The following is an 18,363-nucleotide window of genomic DNA, read 5'->3' as shown; positions in this document are numbered from 1 at the left end:
CTTGAGGGATGGAGAAGAAAACATGCACATGGAGATGTTCTCCTGCCCAGCTTGGAAATCCCTGTGGATGAAGCTGGTGGGTGTTGGGGGTGTGAGGGGGAACCCCGGTGGTCTGTGCACGCAGTTTTGGGGGAGGCATCTCGGTGAGCTGTGGCATGGGGCTCTGCCTGGGGCACTCAGCGCTGCAGAGCATCAGTTGTTAATTAGGACCAATAAGAGCTCCTGTAACACAAGCAGGAATGGTACTTATGCCTCTGGAGCTCTCCTGGGAAGGACCTGGCATGGTGCCGTCTTTCACAGAGGCCGCACGTGGCGTCCTCTGCCCTGCAGCTCCCAGCGCTGTTGCTTCTGAAAAGTGCTCCATGAGCCCAGGGTGCCCCGGTGTGCTGCTAACCCCACCTTCGAGGAGGAAACCTCCCTTGGGAATGTCCCCAGGGCACGGTGACACACTGTGAGCAGCACCGTCGTGCCTCCTGCAGCCTCGCACTCAGCATCCCACCCTTTCCCCTCCGAGCCACTTCGGTCACCCCTCAGCATCTGCACCCGCAGCCTTTGCATTCGAGCAGCCTGTGCTGGGTGGGTACGGATCAGGGCATCCTCACCCTCATTTGGGCTTGCAAAGGGGTCAAGACGTGGTCCTGGGTGGGCTCCCTGAGGTCTGGGGCTCTCGGCAGCCCTCGGGCACCTCTGGGTTCTGGATCATGGCATCACCTGGGCAGGAAGGTTTCTGTTGCAGTGGGGGATCTGCCATGCTTGAGGGAAGGAAATGTGTAAAGGGTAGGCAGCTTTTTCCACTTTTCCCAAAACTGGGGGTTATTATATAGTTTAACATGGAATTGCTAGCCCTTCAAGGATATAGGGGTATGCTATTTCTCTCTTTAAATAATTTAACTTTAGGGAATTTACTCAAACCTAATCTGCGTAGAAAAATGATAATGAAGTCCCCGATAATCGATATTAGAGAATTGAGTGGGTTAAGGAGAGTGCAAAACCCCTGCTGTAAGACCAGCCCCTGCTTTATGCAGGGGTTATCAGCCCGTGCACCTGCTCTGGTCAAGGGGTGAGAGCTGGGGAATGGCTGGGCACTGGGTGCCACCCTGACTGGGGTGCCCATGGGTCCTCCGTCCTCCAGCCACCCATCCCAGCCCTGCCTGTGCCCATCACCAGCACCTGCCCTATGCGGGACTCCATGAGGCCAGCAAACCAGCCCCTCTCAATGACACACACACACACACAGAGCTCCACACCTTTGGGGTCAGTTGGTTTGTTTGGTGTTTTTTTTTTTTTGGTTGGTTGTTTTTTTGTTTGTTTGCTTGTTTGTTTTCCACTGTGGATGTTGTACCAGTTTTATTGGTAAAATTAACATGAAGCCTCACAAACGCTGGAACATGCTTTTCCTTTTAAAGAATTTCCACTGGACCTTAATGGTGAGCATCCAGTCGTTGACATATAAACTCTTACAAGCTGATGTGCACACATGCGCCCGGGGGAGACGGTGACAGCGTCCTGGTGTCAGGGATGGTTTCTGCGCTATGCACTGGGAGCCCACAATTCATTTGCCAGCCTTCTGGGCCTTCTGGGCGGACTTGGTGACTTTGCCGGCCCCACCGCTCTTCTTCTCCACGTTCTTGATGACGCCCACGGCCACGGTCTGCCGCATGTCACGGACAGCGAAGCGGCCTGGGGGGAGAGGGGGGGACGTGAGCGACACGCGGCCGCGCCACCCCCCTAGGTGGGATGTGCACCCCTCGGAGCTGAGCCCACCTCGTGGATCCCTCATTACCACTGTCCTCGGAGAGGGAACCAGCCCTGAGCCACCAGCGCCTGTGCTGACCACCAAGGAGCACCGCCCTGGTGCCCTTCTCTGTTTAAATGACTATTTTTTAAGTAAATAAATAAATGACTATTTATTAAATTTAAATCACAGCTGCTCTCTGCGTTGCTAAACCAGATGTGCACCATCACCAAGGCAAGCACTATCCCTGCACTAAAAGGTGTCCTCTCCCTGTTTCTTCTGCCGACCAGTTTTCTTAGGGCAGAGACAAGGAAGCTGAGAAATGTTCCTGCACAGCCGCTTTTGGGGTTCAATAATTTTGGAGGAAAAACTCCACTATTCCCAGTGGGAAAACCCAGCCCTGCATTTGATAACAGCTCATCAGAGAGCCTGTACCAGCCCAGCTGCCCTAACCCTGTTTGTGCATCAGATTTTGCACGTGGAGGAGCAATGAAATGCACTCAGCTCCCCCTCCCTCCCCAGTCTGACCAGCAGGGATACTGGGAGAGGCTCAGCATGGCCAGAGCGAGGTCAGCACCCATGCAGCCTCCACGCTCCTCCACGGGAAACCACGAAGGAGCCGTTCCCTTACCGAGGGGTGGGTACTGGGAGAAGCTCTCCACACACATCGGCTTGCCAGGAATCATCTCCACGATGGCCGCATCGCCCGATTTCAGGGACTTGGGGTTGTCCTCCAGCTTCTTGCCGGAGCGCCGGTCGATCTTCTCCTTCAGCTCGGCGAACTTGCAGGCGATGTGTGCGGTGTGGCAGTCGATGACGGGCGAGTAGCCAGCACTGATCTGCCCGGGGTGGTTCAGGATGATCACCTGGGGGACACAGAAACGTCAGGGTCACTGCCCAAAGCGACTTTGTCTACAGGGTCTTGCACAGCTCAGGACCAGCAGGGTGGGGAAATCAATGCTCTCTCATGCCACACACAGAGAAAAGCTAACTGGTTTAATGGCAGAACCCTCTCTTTGTTTAAAATGCCATTTAAGCTATCATTTATTTATTCAGTGGGCAGAAGTACATGGGTGCAGGTACCCAGTCGCTGAAGGTTACCAAGTCCTGCTCTACCCCAGAGCCCGGTGAATTTTGGAAAGGAAGGAGCCCTTTTCACATGCAGTGGTGTGCAGATTGCAAACCCGAGTCCTAAACCCTGGGCAAGCTGCCACGCACATCTAAAACATTCAGCTTTGCCTGGCAGATACGCTGCTCCTCAGCACGTTATCTCCTCCAGCTCAGCCGTGCGAGGTGGCCAGGGTCCTCCCGTGGGAATGGAGTAGAGTAGGGTAGGGTAGGGTAGGGTAGGGTAGGGTAGAATTCAACTCTACGCAGCTGACCTGAGACGTGAACTGTGCCGCCTCCTGCGGCGGGTCCGACTTGCTGTCCCCGCAGACGTTCCCGCGGCGGATGTCCTTGACGGAGACGTTCTTCACGTTGAAACCAACGTTGTCCCCGGGCAGGGCCTCGCTCAGCGCCTCGTGGTGCATCTCCACCGACTTCACCTCGGTGGTGATGTTCACGGGAGCGAAGGTGACCACCATGCCGGGCCGCAGGATGCCGGTCTCCACTCGGCCCACAGGGACCGTGCCGATCCCTGTGGGGCAAGGATAGAGCAGAATAAAATGTAACCTGCTTGGCACATCCCTGGGCAGCATGGCCAGAGCCTGGCTGCCATAAAAGCAAGGTATCTCCAGTGGTTTTCACCAAAGACTATGTTTGTCTCTTGCCAAACCGAAAAACAGTTATTAGTCGCAAGATCAGCATCAGGTTCTTCAAAACTACCATGAACCAGCCCTTCCTACCCAATGTTTTGTAAAAAAGGGCCAGCACATAGCTAGAAGGCTCTGAGCAACCCATGCGTGCTGAAAACTCTTCCTTTGCAGCAGCTGTGGCCATCCTGTGCAGAGGACCAGGCACATCACAGCATGTGTGCCACAGCACAGCCCTGCTGGCCACACCGTCCCAGCTGTAAGGAACGAGGGTGGCTAATTAAATGAACGGGACCTTTGGAACTTTGCATCATCGGGAGAATTTGGAAAAACTCACCTTTGGAGTCAAGTGAAGAAGGACTGGGAGAAGCAACCTTGAAAAGCAGCTGGGGAGGCTGGTGGGACCCATCCAGTCCCCCACACCAGCCCTATTGCCTCCACCTCCCCCAGTCCCAAAGTGTCTCTGCTCTCTAAGGATCTGTCTAACCCAATGGCAGAACCCTACCTGCCTTTCCCCAGCTGGGCTAGGGGAGGACACAGAGCTGCCCACCGCCCCTCACCTTTAAAATGCCCGAGACCACGGGGGCAACTTTCAACCCGCCTGGTTCCTGCAGCACACCTGCCCTTGGAAAAATGTGGAAAAGAGCTGGAAATGGCCATGTTTGCCTGGCCCAGCAGCCATCAGCAGGACTGCCCAGCGGTGCCAGCAGGTCAGTGAGCCCAGGGGACATTTATAGCTCGGAGAAGTGTCTCCCTACATGGCTGGTGCCGCAGCGCAGCTGGGCAGGCGGAGGTGCCGGTGACGGACACCGGCATTTGGGAGGCACGCGCAGCGGCCTCACCGGTGGCCCTCCCCGCTGGCCTCGTCCCTCAGCCAGGCCCCAGGGCTTTTTTTGCTGCTGGGCCTCATTCCTGGCAGGTCTCCACCTCGCCTCGCCAGCCGTGACCTCTGGGACACCCAAATTTGCAGCCGTTTTGGCATCGCGTGTTCCCTGGGGTGAGACCACAAAGCCGCTGCCCCTCTGTGCTGCCTGGGCACCTTTGGGCACGTCCACCTCCAACCCAAATCTCAAATGGGGTCTTTGCCCTGCAGCCACCACCCTTCTCCCCCATCTTATTTGAAGTTCAAGGATTCCAACCCCTCCAGTTTCCCAACACCTGGAAACATCGTTCTCAAATTCCTGTAGAAGGAAGGCTGGGGTTAAAGAGGGATGCTGGTGGGGCTGCTGCTCACCTCCGATCTTGTAGACGTCCTGCAGGGGCAGGCGCAGGGGCTTGTCTGTGGGGCGGGTCGGGGGCAGGATGGTGTCCAGGGCCTCCAAGAGGGACACCCCGCTCGCGTTGCCTTCCTTGCGCTCCACCTTCCAGCCTTTGAACCAAGGCATCTGGAAACAGAGCAGAAAAAGCATCCAGTGAATGTGCCCATCCCCAGCATCCCAGGATGATCCCACTGAGGTGTCCCACCAGGACACGGTCCAGATGTGTCCTGGCTTTACTTGGGGCTGGGGTGCTCGTACCGATCCCCCATCTCTGCAGGTTCATCTGCACACCTTGCTCCACCTCCACCCACCTTCTCCCCTTTCTCCAAGAAACGAGCAAGACGTCCATGAGCAGAAGAAAAAGGGTGGAAACGGTTAAATCCAGCAAACCTGCAGCCCCTACTCCTAACCCGCAAGTGCTGCCTCCCCACACCATCCTGTCCCCGGCCAAAGCGCCCAGCCTTCAGGCTGGGAACTGAATTTCTTCAAGGCTGCTGAGGGGCAGGATTGCTTTTCATAAATAGTTCTGCCCTACATTGGATCCTTGAAGCTAAAACTGGCTGAAAAAAAAAAAAAAAAAAAGAAAAAAAGAACAGAGATGTAATGGAATGTGCTCAGCAGAGGGCACGGTTTGATGCAGGGAACCGCGGTGCTTTCCTGGAGTGACGCTGCACATCTGAAAGGTGCAGCCATGCCTGGGCTTGCAGCAAGCAAGAATCTGGTGCTGGATCTGAAACCACCCTGAGACACCAGAGATCAGAGTCCTGCAAGGCCACTTCGCCTTCCTCCACCGAGAGGGGCTTACACAGTATTTTTCCAAATGGATTTAAAACGCTGCCTGCGTTATGGACGGGGCTTTTCCCTTAGGCACCATCACCAGTGGGAAGTGGCACAGGACTAGGGGTGCAGTGGGTCCCCCGAAGCACCCCCCCTGTTTTGTATCCATCCTGCGCTGACTCAGAGCTTCCCTGCCACCGGCTGCCACGTGGCCCAAAATGCCAGCAGGCGCCCATGGGAGCAGCTGTCCCTGCAGCCACCTGCCTGCAGCCCTGCCGGGGGGGCACGGCCACCCCTGTGCCCCCTGCGCCCCATCCCCTGCCCGCCTTGGTGACAGGGAGGACCGGCAGCCTCTGCCCCATGGCACCTGGCTGTGGGAGCCGTCCCTTCTCCTTTCCACGCATTATCCTGAGAATATCTGACATCCCAAGAACATCTGACATCCCAGGAATATCTGATGTCCTGACAGCCGGCTAAGGCAGCACTTGGACACACCCCAGGGGAAAACCCATCTGCAAAACCTCGGTGTGGCCTGAGGATGAGGAGCATCTACCAAAATAGGATCGTGCTGCCTCCTAGGGCTGCCCAAGTTAAACATCACTCATGTACCCCCATACCTACTTCCCAAGAGCTGTTCCTACTCCACCACTCCATGGCAGGGGAGTCCGACCTAACCCAGCCAGAAAGGGTAAGTGTTAGCCCTGTGCTGACAGCCCCGGGTGCTGCAAGCTCGAGCTGCCCTAATCAATGCTGAGCTCTTATTCCTGCTGCTCCCCAAATTCATTTCACAAAGCAGTCACGTTTCTCTGATTTTAACCCCCCTGCCACCCCCTGAGCACCCCTGCGCACCCTGACCTCGCCGCTGCAGCCACGGGGCCACCACACTCCTGGCACCGCAGGCGGGGTGCCCTCAGCTGCAGCATCCCCCGGAGAGAGAGCCTCCCAAACCCACCCCGAGTGGCCCAGTTCTGTCAGCTGCAGCAGCGGAAAGCTGGCTGGGTGCAAAAACCCCGCTTGCCAAAAAAGCTTGTAAATGTCAAACTTGGATGCAAGCGCAGCCCAGCTGTCGTTTGGCCTTGGGGCGCTGCGCATCGGGGCCACGGGCTGTAGCCCCCCATATGGGGCTGGCTCCGGCCCCAAATCCCTGCACCCTGGTGGGCTGGGGCTGCTGCAGCCACCCCACTAATCCTGGCTCCCTGCTGAGTCCCCTGGTGGGCAGACACGTCGCTCCACTGCCTTGTGCTTCGGTGAAACCCAGCCAGAAGCGTGCGAGTGAGAAAAATCAGAGATTTTTCGGGCGAGAAATGGGAAGGGAGAGATCCACACCTGCACTTCCCTAGAAGCAGTGGGGAGTGGGTCTAGGTCCCCAGCTCTGTCCCCGCAGAAGTGGGAGGGGGACCCCTGGGGACCACGGCGTGGGATGTCCCCGCATCCTTCCAGCAAAGCTCCTGCTGAGCACCCAGCCCCTGCAGCCTGCCCAGCCCTCCTTCCCTCCCGATGCCCCCACCTCCTCCTCTGCTGCTTATCCCAGCCCCTGCCCTGCCGGGCAGCACGTCACGTTGAGATCATGCCCCGAGACCCGTCTGGAGGAACGGGGCCGGCAGGGCCCATCCTGCTCCATGCCCGCCCTCTGCAGCCTATTAATAGGAGAATTGCTCAGGATCATCTTCCCGGCCCAGCAGCTGCTGACATTTGGAGCCCGATTTGGAGGCACCCAGCAACTATGCGGCCACGTTTGGCATGGCCGCGGCTGACCTTGTCCAAACCCTGTTCCTCAGGGGACAGGAATCTCCCCAACACCCCCAAATATGCTCGTTCCAAGCCAGCCCCAAGATTCCCGGGAGCTGCCTTTCCTGAGCAAGGCCGTGAGCTACATTTTGGGTTGCCGTGAGCTTGCATTGCAGCTTTCCTCTAGCTCAGGACCACAATGCCCGACCTCCCTCACACCCAGACATGCTGCTTCCCTTGCCATGGAGCTCTGACCCCTAGTCCACAAGTCCTAATGCCCCCTAAAGCATCAAATTTCCTTTGGTTCACCAGGGGATTGCTGGGGATTTCTGCTCTGAGCAACTTGCTCAAGGTCATCAGAAACCAGTGGGAGAGCAGGGACCTTCCTCGGGCCAGAACTGTCTAGCCCCTAATTCCTTTAGAAAAATAAAGCTGGGGTAGCTTTTTCTCCAAAAAAAATGCCCAAGTAACAACTGCTGTTGGCAGCTTGTGGGCCAAGGAGCCCCCATCCCTCTTCAAGCTCTTCTTTCTCCCCTGCTGTCATAAAAAGTAATGGCAGGGGACCGCCTAAAGCACCCTGCTGTCATGTCCCCACCATCCCCATCGCTGATGCATGCAGGCAGAGGCCATTTAAGAATCCGCTGGCCAAAGAGCAACCCTAAATGGATGCTCAAGGAAACCATGCTTTTCACGTGGGAAATTTGGTACTTTCCCAAGCAAAATTCATCTTAAGGAGCGGGGTCGCAGCACTGGAACATGGGGCACTGCTGCCACGGTGGCATACGACACTGATGGGAAAAGGCAGCCGATATTCGGCGCGGAGGAGCCCGGCTGTGCAGCGGGAGCTGTTCCAAGCTGGCGACCAGATCGTGCTGTTTGCCTGGGAAAACAATGCCCTAAAAACACACACGGTGTTCCTGCTGAGCGTGACAATCGCTGCGGACGGCTCTAACGTCACCACGGGGCTGACGATGTGCAACCCTCAGATGACATCCCAGAAGCACGGCTGTGCAGATCACCTCCTGGAGATGCTCGTGGGCAGCCACTAGGACATCTGACCACGGCACAGCAACAAGCGTGGTCACGCACAGCGCGCCCATTCATCCCAGCTCAGCACCACCACAGCTACGTGACAAACACGTCTACGCTGGTACCATGGGCCATTACGCACCACGGAGGCACAGAATGTGCCTGTGGTTTTCACAGCACCAAAGTCAGCTTCAGCCTGGGTGAGGGTGGGGGGAAAAAAATCCACCACGATGCGCGCACTTACATTGGGGGAGGGCTCCAGCATGTTGTCACCGTGCCAGCCCGAGATGGGCACGAAGGGAACCGTGGCTGGGTTGTAGCCGATCTTCTTGATGTAGGCGCTGACCTCCTTGACGATCTCGTCATAGCGCTTCTCGCTGTAGGGGGGCTCCGTGGAATCCATCTTGTTGATGCCGACGATGAGCTGCTTCACCCCCAGGGTGTAAGCCAGCAGGGCGTGCTCGCGGGTCTGCCCGTTCTTGGAGATGCCGGCTTCAAACTCGCCGACGCCAGCAGCAACGATCAGCACGGCGCAGTCAGCCTGGGAGGAGAGAGCTCGTGATCTGCTCCTGTCCCCAGAGAGCTGCTCCGGAGAGCTCTGAGTACACCCCAGATGGATGTGGGATAAAAGCACAGCTTGGGCAGGCTCCCTGCCAGCTGCTACCCAAAACCCCACTGGTCTACCTCGAACCTGACCTGCGTTATTTTACGCTTGCCAACCACGCGTGGTTTTGCAACCTGTGTTGGAAATCAGGGTGGCTCCTTTAGGCTATGTGAGTCCAACCAGAACCTCATCTCGTCCACCCAGGGATGTAGAGCCTAAAATCCCACTGGTCTTTCCAGTAGTGTCCCTGAGTGAGGGCCAGGAGCGGCACTGGGAGGCAGGAATGCCTTGCAGTGCAGTGAGGGGACGCTGCCCTGCCCTGGGAGGATCAACCATAGAGTATGGCCATGTGGTTTATGGAAAAAAAGACAGCTGTCTTGACGAAAAGGAAAGAGAAAAGACCTGCAGAGTCTCGTTGGGCCAATAGAAGCTAAGGGACTACATAACCTTTCTTGTATATCTGAGTTGTGTGAGGCTAAAATAATAAGGGAGACACCCTCTCATAACAGCCTGTAGCTCAGAGAGGTCACATTCATCCCCAGCTCATCCAAGTAGGGTAAATGGTGTGGATTAACCATCCTTTGTGCTGAGGAGGCCCTTTCCCTGGACATCCAGGAGGTGCAGGATCACAGCAAGGTCCCCAAGTGTCACCTGGCCTTTTGCATAGACCCTGCTCAACACCACTGGCTGACTGCTCGCCCAAATACCCTCCTCCAAAAGGGCTCCAGCAGCACCTACGTGACCCCAGGCTCATTGGAGAGCCCCAGCCTCCCCCTCTTCCAGTAGCTCGTGGCCACCATTTCTCACCTGGGAGGTCCCGGTGATCATGTTCTTGATGAAGTCCCTGTGGCCGGGCGCGTCGATGATGGTGATGTAGTACTTGGTGGTCTCAAACTTCCACAGCGAGATGTCGATGGTGATGCCACGCTCACGCTCGGCCTTCAGCTTGTCCAGCACCCAGGCGTATTTGAAGGACCCCTTCCCCATCTGGCCAACACAAAGGCAAGGTTGGTGAGAAATGCAAGCCCAGGGCAAGGCAGGCACCAGGACCCATCCCAGCTCCCATAGCCACAAAGGCCAAGGGTCACGCTGCAAACATTGAGGGTAAAACCCTCTAAATTCAATGGCTGCTCTGATCTGTTTACTAATAAATACAGGTGAAAGCAGATATTGTTCTCAACGCGTTCTTTAATGGGATAGAGAAGAAGTTGGAAGAGCTGTGACGTGGGTTTGTGGTGGGACCAGCTGAGGAGGAGCTGGAGCCTCCTCAAGGTCTCCTCCATGAAATGTCAGGGCCCTGCATGGCTGCTGTGAAATCATCCTGGTACAGAATTACCCAGCAGTGCTGGAAGGCTTCTTATTGATGTATTTTAATCTATTATCCCAACCTGTGAGACATCTGCTCAGAGGGAAAGGGCACGAAAAAGCGAGGGAGCCCCTAAGTGACAGGGGTGCAGCAGGGGAACGGGTTAAAAGAAAATGAAATGCAAAGACTGTTGCTAGGAGCTGAAGAGAAATGTGATTGATTTTTGCCACAGAGTGTGTGAATTCGCACGGAAAGCTACTGTGAGCTGCAGTCAGACCAACTGTCATTGCCAAATGGCCAAAATCACAGCCAACATTGTAGCGCAGAAAATCATGCTGGGCGAGATTAGCCACAAAAAAAAATATATATATAAAAAAAAAAATCAATCTCAGTCCTGTGATAAAGCACACGCCTTGGTAAAACCACAATGTTGCTTCTGAACCAGCTTCTCCTGTGGTTCAGTGTCCCTCGACATCGTGCCATGGGGCAGGGCCGGACATCCCCAGCTCTGAGCTGGGATCCTGCTCACAGAGGGGAGGACGAGCTCCCTCCTGGCCATGCCATGCTCCGGGGCAGTCCAGAGGGACGGTTAATGGGCATCGATCTTCAGGTCTGGGGCTGAGATGGGAGTTTTCTAAGATGGCAAATAGAATTCAGCTAGAGAAATAGGTCATCTGCTGCTGATGTAATGTGCTGTAACCGCTGCGCAAGGACAGAGATGTTACAGCACGCTCCCCCTTCACCCAGAGCCGCGTTCTCTGTAGCAGGGATTTCTTCTGGAGCATCAATGCATAAAATTCCTAATGGGCCATTATAAATCACCGCTCTGGAGGGAAACGCTTCCTGCTGGCAGGCAGCTAACGCTCCGGTGCTGCTCCTCGCCAGGAAGGCTAACGCAGCATCACACCTGGACGCATCCCACCCACAGCGGGGTGCTGGGCAGCGCTCTGCCCTGGTTCCTGCTCATGCACGGGGAATTAACGGCGCCGGTCCCTTTACGAGTAAGAGCCGAGTGCTGCGATGACTTTGCAGCTCGCTAGGGAGGATTAAAGGCAAAACCCTAAAGCCTGGGGAAGCCTCCCCCTCCTCGGGGGGAATGGCGGGTGAGAGGGAGATGCCGCAGCCCCAGCCCGGAGCTCTCACGCCTGCAGGAGGGGCGGTCGGGGAGGGGGTGGAACAATCCAGAATCACATCTCTGCTCCTGAGCATCTCCTATAGCAAGGGGGGCAGAGCAGGAGGTTAACCCTTTGCAGCATGCACATCCACTCCCTCCCTTGCTGGGGGAGATGAAAGGCATCATTCGAGCGTGATCGCTTCTTGCCCAAGCTGAGGAGGGGGGCTAAGGAAAATGAATTCATTTTGTGCAATGCATTAATAATGGGGAGTGCTCAGGCAGGAGCTAAATGAGCAGACCCCACGGCCTTTCAGCAATCAGCAGCCTTTTCACTGATGGGTGGGGAAACTGAGGCACGGAGCATGCTCCAGGGTGCAGCAAGTTGTGGGGGCACCCAGCTGCCCCACACCCTGGCTCCTACAAAACAGGATTCCCGTGCAGGAATCGCAGGCATCAGCACCCACAAAAAGCTGTCTATATTCTGCAAATGCACCAAGAGACGTAACGTGAAGACAAATGAGATCCTTTATTTAGCAAACAGCTTCCCTCCTTTCATGGGGTATATTCAGTTACCCAGGGCTGTTGTTGAAAAAACACAGTATTATCTAGCTTTGCACAATACCTTCACTGTTCAGTGCCAGAAACTGCCTGATTTTCCTTGATCAAACCCCAGCAGAGGGACAGCTTTCTATTTGGAGACCACAAATAATGAATTTTTTTTTAAAGAACAGCTCTACTTTTAGAGATACTATTACCCCTGCCCTTAAAGTCAAAAGGAAAAAAAAAAATCTTTTATTTTAGGGAAAAAAAAAATAAAATCAGACCCTGTTTTTTTGATAGCTTTTTGGGTACACGCAGGCCTCCATTTCCTGCGAATGCCACCTAATGGAAGAAAACCCTTCCCCAGCCCTGCATCAGAAAATGGAGTCTGTAAGCTCAGTCAATAGGCTATTAATAGCAGCTTCCAGTCCCCGCATATTCTGGCAAGTCAGGGGAAGTGTCTGTTCAATTAAAATAGCCGCAATCATGTCTACAACAACCTCATCACATCACACCTGAGCCGGAGGTAAAGGGGTGGAAATATACTGAGGCACATCAGCAGTCCTTTGAAAATGGGGGAAAGAGAAATCATTTTATGCTAACGAAGAAGCTCTTCTCCGGAGGGCTGCAAAAAGGGGCTGACAATGAGGCAGGAAAATGGGTGGTTTAGCTCAGCTGCTACTGGCAAATTCCAAGGGTTGAGACAGACAGACAGCAAAACATTTTATCAGGAATGGCAGGTCTGAAAAGCTTTTTTTTTTTTTCCTCTTTTTTTTTTTTCCAATATAGGATCTTGGCCAGAAAAAATGAAGGGATGTCTGCATTAAAGGTTCCTGGAATGATGATGACAAGACATCTTGTGAGAGACCAGATCTGCCCTATCACTAGCACAGCCCGGCTTTCCCTGCCTCACCCACCTCTCTAGAATTTACCATCATTAATTTCCCGGAGTTTCCAATCCACAACGTTTTCCTCTGTCTCCAAGATTATTTTTTCCTCCTTAATCTCTGCATTTGCCATGCCATATGTGTTGGGTGATGCTTTACAGTGTAACAGCCTGATAAATGCATGCATTATATTGCTACAAATGCCTCCTTTAGAGAAGTTAAACAAAAGAATTCAACTAAAATGCTTCTAATTCCCGTAAGCTTTTCTATATTAAAGGCTACCAATCAAGACACACATCAGACACCATGCTAGAGAAGAATGGGAATGGTTGTTTTTTTTTTTAAACAAACTGGATCAAACAGGGGGTCCAGCTGGTGCTGCGTGCTCCAGCAGGCACTGGAAGGAGATTTTCCTTTGGTTTGCCTCCTTGTGCACAAAATTTAGAGGGGATTTCATGCCCTGAAGCACTAGGGTTTGTGGCTCTCCCAAAACCCTCGCAATTGCTGCTGGAATTAGGAATTGCAATCCCTAATCCACCCTCCAAATCTCGCCAAGCCCCTTCAGGAGCACCTTGCAGCAGGGAGACCACCAGGTGGTGGGCTCAACTCCAGGGAGGAGGGGGGCGAGCACCCAAATGGCCCATTTTACTGAGGCCGGAGGAGCCAGGGGAGTTGGGGATACAGAGGGGAAAAATATGTTGGGAACAAAGGGAGAAAGAAGGTACGAGAAGGGCAGCCCCAGGAGAAGGGGAGCATCGCCCCTGGGATATTTGCGGGGCATCGGCGCAGAGCTGGGGGTCTCGGCACCCCTGGGGGTGGGGAGGGGGCGCACGGGGGGACGGGCTCCTCACCTCGGCAGCCTCCTTCTCAAATTTCTCAATGGTCCTTTTGTCAATGCCCCCGCATTTGTAGATGAGGTGCCCGGTGGTGGTGGATTTCCCAGAGTCCACATGCCCAATGACGACGATGTTGATGTGCGTCTTCTCCTTCCCCATGCTGGCGGGCTACGCGTGGCGGGTGGGCGGCGGGGGGGGCTGTGGGGGCGCAGCTGCGTTTTTGGGGAGGCTGCAGGGGAAAAAGGCAGGCGTCAGCAGAGCCCCCCTTGCCCTCCGCAGCATCCCCAGCCCGCCGGGGGCAGGCTCTCCTCCCCTCGCCCCGCTGGACCACGCGCCCCAACCTGGCCGGGGGGTGCCTGGCTTCGTCTGGCAGCTCTGCCCTGGCTGGGACAGATCCAAGCCGCCCCCGGAGGAGGCTGGCCGGGCTATTTCTGGCCACCACGTCCAGCCTCCGACCCTCAGCAAGACGCCACGGTTTCGGCGTCTGCCCTCCACCGCCCTCCCGGAGACCCCCGGTTCCCAGGGCTGCGTCACCGGTGCCTCGAAGGTGCCCTTCCCACGGGGAAAATCCTTCCCGCGTGGCTCTCCCCCTTCCGCCGCTGCCTTCTAGGTCTTTCCAAGCCCCAGGGCATCTCCTCCGTTTCGTGGGCATCCTGGGAGGAGCCGTGGGCGCTCGTCCCTGCCGGGTGCCTTCGCCTCCCCCCCCCCCCCCCCAAAAGCCACGCGCGGTTCGGGTGACGACATGGTGCCCGCGAAGCGGGGCTGACAAAAATAGCCCCCGTCCGCGGCATAGCGGGGCAGGGGCAACAAGGATTGGACCCCGGTGGGGGATTTGGTTAAATTCTGCTGCCCTGAATCTGGGTAAAACGGAGGGAGGAGGCTCGAAATGAAAATCGATACAGCCGGGGAGCTGTTCTGGCATCTCCTGGGGTTACCATGGCGCCGCAGCGCTGCACAAGCCCTGCACAATTAGGAGCTTTCCTTTGACGTCTAATAAAATCCAATTTTAGGAATCTGCCCGTGGAAGCAAAGCGGGTCAGCGGGAGTCTGCTGCTCACCCAGAAATTCACCCGTGCGGGCGGCCACGGCCCCGGTGCCCCCCAGCTCTCCCTCCCCCTGCCCTTGAGCAGCCCCAGCACTGGATGCGGCCATTGCGCAGCTCCCCGCGGATGCCCAGCGCCCGCTGAGCACCCTGAGGCACCCAGGGCTCAGATCCCCTGGGGGAACGGGACTTTATTTTTATTTTCTAATATATATATATTTTTAATAGATATTTAACAGATTTTTTATTTTTTTTAGAATTATCTTTATAGATTTTTTTAATTCTTTATAGAATTATTATCTTTATAGATTCTTTATGGAATTTTTATTTTTTAAAGATTTTTTTTATTTTTTTCAAGATTTTTAGTATAGATTTTTATTTTTTTCTAGATTTTTAGTATAGATTTTTTTTCTAGATTTTTAGTATAGATTTTTTTTATTTTCTAGATTTTTAATATAGATTTTTTTATTTTTTCTAGATTTTTAATACAGATTTTTTTTTTCCTAGATTTTTATTTTTTCTAGATTTTTGGTATCGATTTTTTTTTCCTAGATTTTTAACATAGATTTTCTTATTTTTTATATTTCCATGCAGATTTTTTATTTTTTACAATTATTTTTTTTAATACAGATTTTTTGTTCTTTCTAGATTCTTTTCCCCCCCCCCCCCCAGGAGCCGAAGGCGGGGGGGTACCTCCCACCTGCGGGATCAGGCACCTGCGGGTCGCAGCAGCGGCCCGGCCCCATCCTCTCCCTCCCTCGGGGGGGGTCCCCCCCGGGGGTACCCGCAGCACCCGGGGCGCACGCAGCGCTGCACCCCCGCACCCCGGCGGCACAGACCCCCCCACCCACCCTCGCAGCCCGGTCCCCCCCGTTCTTAGCAGCCCGCTGCCGGTACCGGGGGGGGCCCGGAGCTCTTACCGGAGCGGCGGTCGGGGCGGCAGAGGCTGCCAGCTTGGGCTCCGGCGGCTTTATCTCCCCGGGAGGGGCCCACCTATTGACGGCGGCAGCGCAATGCAGCGACCCCCCCGCACTACGGCAATGCGGTACCGGGCGGGGGAGGAGGAGGAGGAGGAGGAGGAGGAGGAGGAGGCGCGCCGGGGGGAGGAGGAGGAGGAGGAGGAAGAGAAGGAGGAGGAGGAGGAGGGAGCGGGGCGAGGCGGAGAGGGGGGGAGAGGAGCGGGGTCTGGGAGGGAAGGAGATGGAAGGATGGGAGCTAGCGGAGGGATGGGGGGAAGAGAGGGATGGGGAAATGGAGAGGGGGAGGAGAGGGAGATGGAGGGATGGGAGGAAGAGAGGGATGGGGAAATGCAGGAGAGATGGAGGAGAGATGGAGGAGAGGGAGACGGAGGGATGGGAAGATGGAGGGATGGGAGGAAGAGAGGGATGGGGAAATGGAGGAGCAGGAGATGGAGGGATGGGAAGATGGAAAGGTGGAAGATGGGTAGGAGGGAGACGGTGGGATGGCAGGTAGAGGGGTGGGATGGGAGGAAGATGGAGGGATCAGAAGGGAGAGCTGGAGGGATGGAAGATGAAGATGGGAGGTGGAGGGCTGGAGCAGGTGGAGGGGTGAGTGAGATGGAGGGAAGGGGGGAAGATGGAGGGATAGAGGGAGGTGGAAGGAAGGGCTTTTGGGAAGAGAGGGGAAATGAGGGAGCTCCTGATCCAGGGGAGTGGGGCAGATAGAGACCGAGTGGGGCTCGGACCCCCTGTGGCAGCCTGGGGGTGATTTTACAGGACTGGTGGGGGAGAGGAGCCCTCACTGTGTCCCCTCGGGGCCAGCTGTGCCGGAGGGCTGACCCCGAGCGTGGGGTGGGCAGGGGTCCCTGCACGGGCATACATGGGGCGGACACGTCCCTGGGCACAGCCCTGCAGGCACTGACCCACATTTCTGCCTCGGTGCAAACGCATTAGCCCAGGAGCAAACAGAGAAGCAAGGAACAAACAGAGCAAAATATGCCCCTGCGCTTGCAATATGTATTGCTCTTGCTCAAGAATCTGTGGCTTATGAACGTCGTTTCATTTAACAGGGGACGGGGCTCCAGTCCTAGGACGAGGAAACCATAAATAATCTCTTTCAGCGTTATCAGGACATTTTCTTTGTGTTAAAAAATATCACGTCGTGGTCAGAATATTTATACCTGTGTCGGCTGTGCAATTACAAGGTAATGCAAAATTTTCTGTGTCCCAAAGCCAAATACAGGTCAAAAGAATGCTAATTTTGAATTAAGCTATGTAATAGTCTAGACCGATTGCATGGCCTTCGCCATCTTTCAGTGAATTTAACAGCTAAGTCAGGTACTGTTAGTTCATAGTCTCAGGGTTAAACACTTAAACATCATGTAGATTAAAATGGTACTAACCTCTCATTAATGTTTAAAGGGAGACTTTCCTGTTTCTGAATGTTAGAGTTCACTGGTATTTTCTTAGAAACGTGACAGGGAGGATGTCTTTTATGCAGCGTTCCAGTGAGTGCCAGAAAAAGTAAAAAGAAGCTTTGAAAAGGAAGGCTTTAAACAGTATTTAAAGAAATTAATCCAGACCTTTTTGGGACAGGAGCAGTGGTGTTGCCTCAGGTCTGGATGTGCCGAGGATGGACACGGGTGGTAATGCACTGCAGGGATGAGCGTACAAGTCCCTTGTTCTTCCCTCCCACTTTTTAGTGCTTTGCCAAGAAATAATCTCCTCTTTTTACGCAAGGGCAGCCTTGCTGGCGACCAAGCTGCCTGCACAGAAATGGGGCTGCCCGTAGCGGCAGCGCAGCGGAGCCTGACGGCCTGCCGGACTATAAATAGTAGGGGACGGGGAGAGGAGAGAGCTGCCAGACCTGGATAATCGGGGCGAGGTTCAGCCACCTTACAGCCAGCCTCCGAGGGACTTAAAGCCGCAGCTCGGGCCGGATCCTGCCGGAGAGCAGGGCTACACCCAACGCCCGCCATCCCTGCGGGCACCACCATTGTCACACCAGAGTGGAAGTGCATCCCCGCAAGGTTGGACCAAAAAAACAAAAAAAAAACAAAAATAGTGCTCATCTGTCCTTTGATGTTCAGCTATTTGAAATAAAAGAGACCTGAGCAGGCAAAACCTGCGGTGGCTGGAAGTTTAACGCCTTGCCTCCATCCATCCAGCTTCAGATTCTGTCCCAGCTGAAACAATTCCCTAAATCCTACTTAGGATTGGATCTACCCTCCAGAAAATCCATCTCCAAATGATTTGGAATCATTTGAGATAATTGAGACCCCCAAAAGGCCGTTCTCTCTGGGTACTGCTATGGGGTCTGGCAGGTGCCGTACCCCTTTTATAATTGTCTCCAGCCCCACAAGCCCCGGGTTAGGCTCTGATGCACTGAGCTCTGCAAAAAAAAATCCCATTTGCCCAGACATAAAATTTGAGATTTTTTTTTTCAAAGAGGCCCCGCATGGTGTGAGAACGAATAATCCGCAGTGCCATTAATTGGTATGGATCTGGGCTGCCTGCCTGGGTTTGCCTTGGCGCTGGGGGTGTTCCTTTCTAGCGGAGCTCCTGCGATTTGGGAGGCAGGGGCTGGGGCAGTGCCACCAGCAGCCACCAGGGCTGCCCACCCAGGCAAAGCCCCCCCTGGAGCCCTGCTGGTCACAGGAGCAGCAGAGGGGGCCCTGCTTTCCTCCTGCTTCCCCTGCAGAGCACTAGGGATATCTGGAGAGAACTGCGGGGCCTCGTGCTGTGCTCGTGTGATGGCCATTGGAAAAGGTGCTCAGAGCGTGCAGGGGCAGC

General features: G+C 54.8%; 1 protein-coding gene across 1 annotated transcript; it reads right to left on the bottom strand.

Annotated features, from left to right (window-relative positions):
- Positions 1 to 1,333: 1,333 nt before the first annotated feature.
- EEF1A2 (eukaryotic translation elongation factor 1 alpha 2) lies at positions 1,334 to 13,798 on the bottom strand. The gene is made up of 7 exons (XM_035548310.1): positions 13,585 to 13,798; positions 9,694 to 9,873; positions 8,527 to 8,823; positions 4,724 to 4,874; positions 3,118 to 3,374; positions 2,367 to 2,601; positions 1,334 to 1,680 (listed from the first exon to the last, which is right to left on the bottom strand). Exons 1-7 carry the CDS (start codon positions 13,726 to 13,728, stop codon positions 1,553 to 1,555), a joined length of 1,392 nt encoding a protein of 463 aa, XP_035404203.1. The 5' UTR covers positions 13,729 to 13,798; the 3' UTR covers positions 1,334 to 1,552.
- Positions 13,799 to 18,363: the final 4,565 nt, after the last annotated feature.

Source organism: Cygnus atratus, chromosome 16, assembly GCF_013377495.2.
Source record: "Cygnus atratus isolate AKBS03 ecotype Queensland, Australia chromosome 16, CAtr_DNAZoo_HiC_assembly, whole genome shotgun sequence".
Classification (NCBI taxonomy): Eukaryota; Metazoa; Chordata; class Aves; order Anseriformes; family Anatidae; genus Cygnus; species Cygnus atratus.
This window is presented reverse-complemented; position numbering and strand designations above follow the sequence as displayed.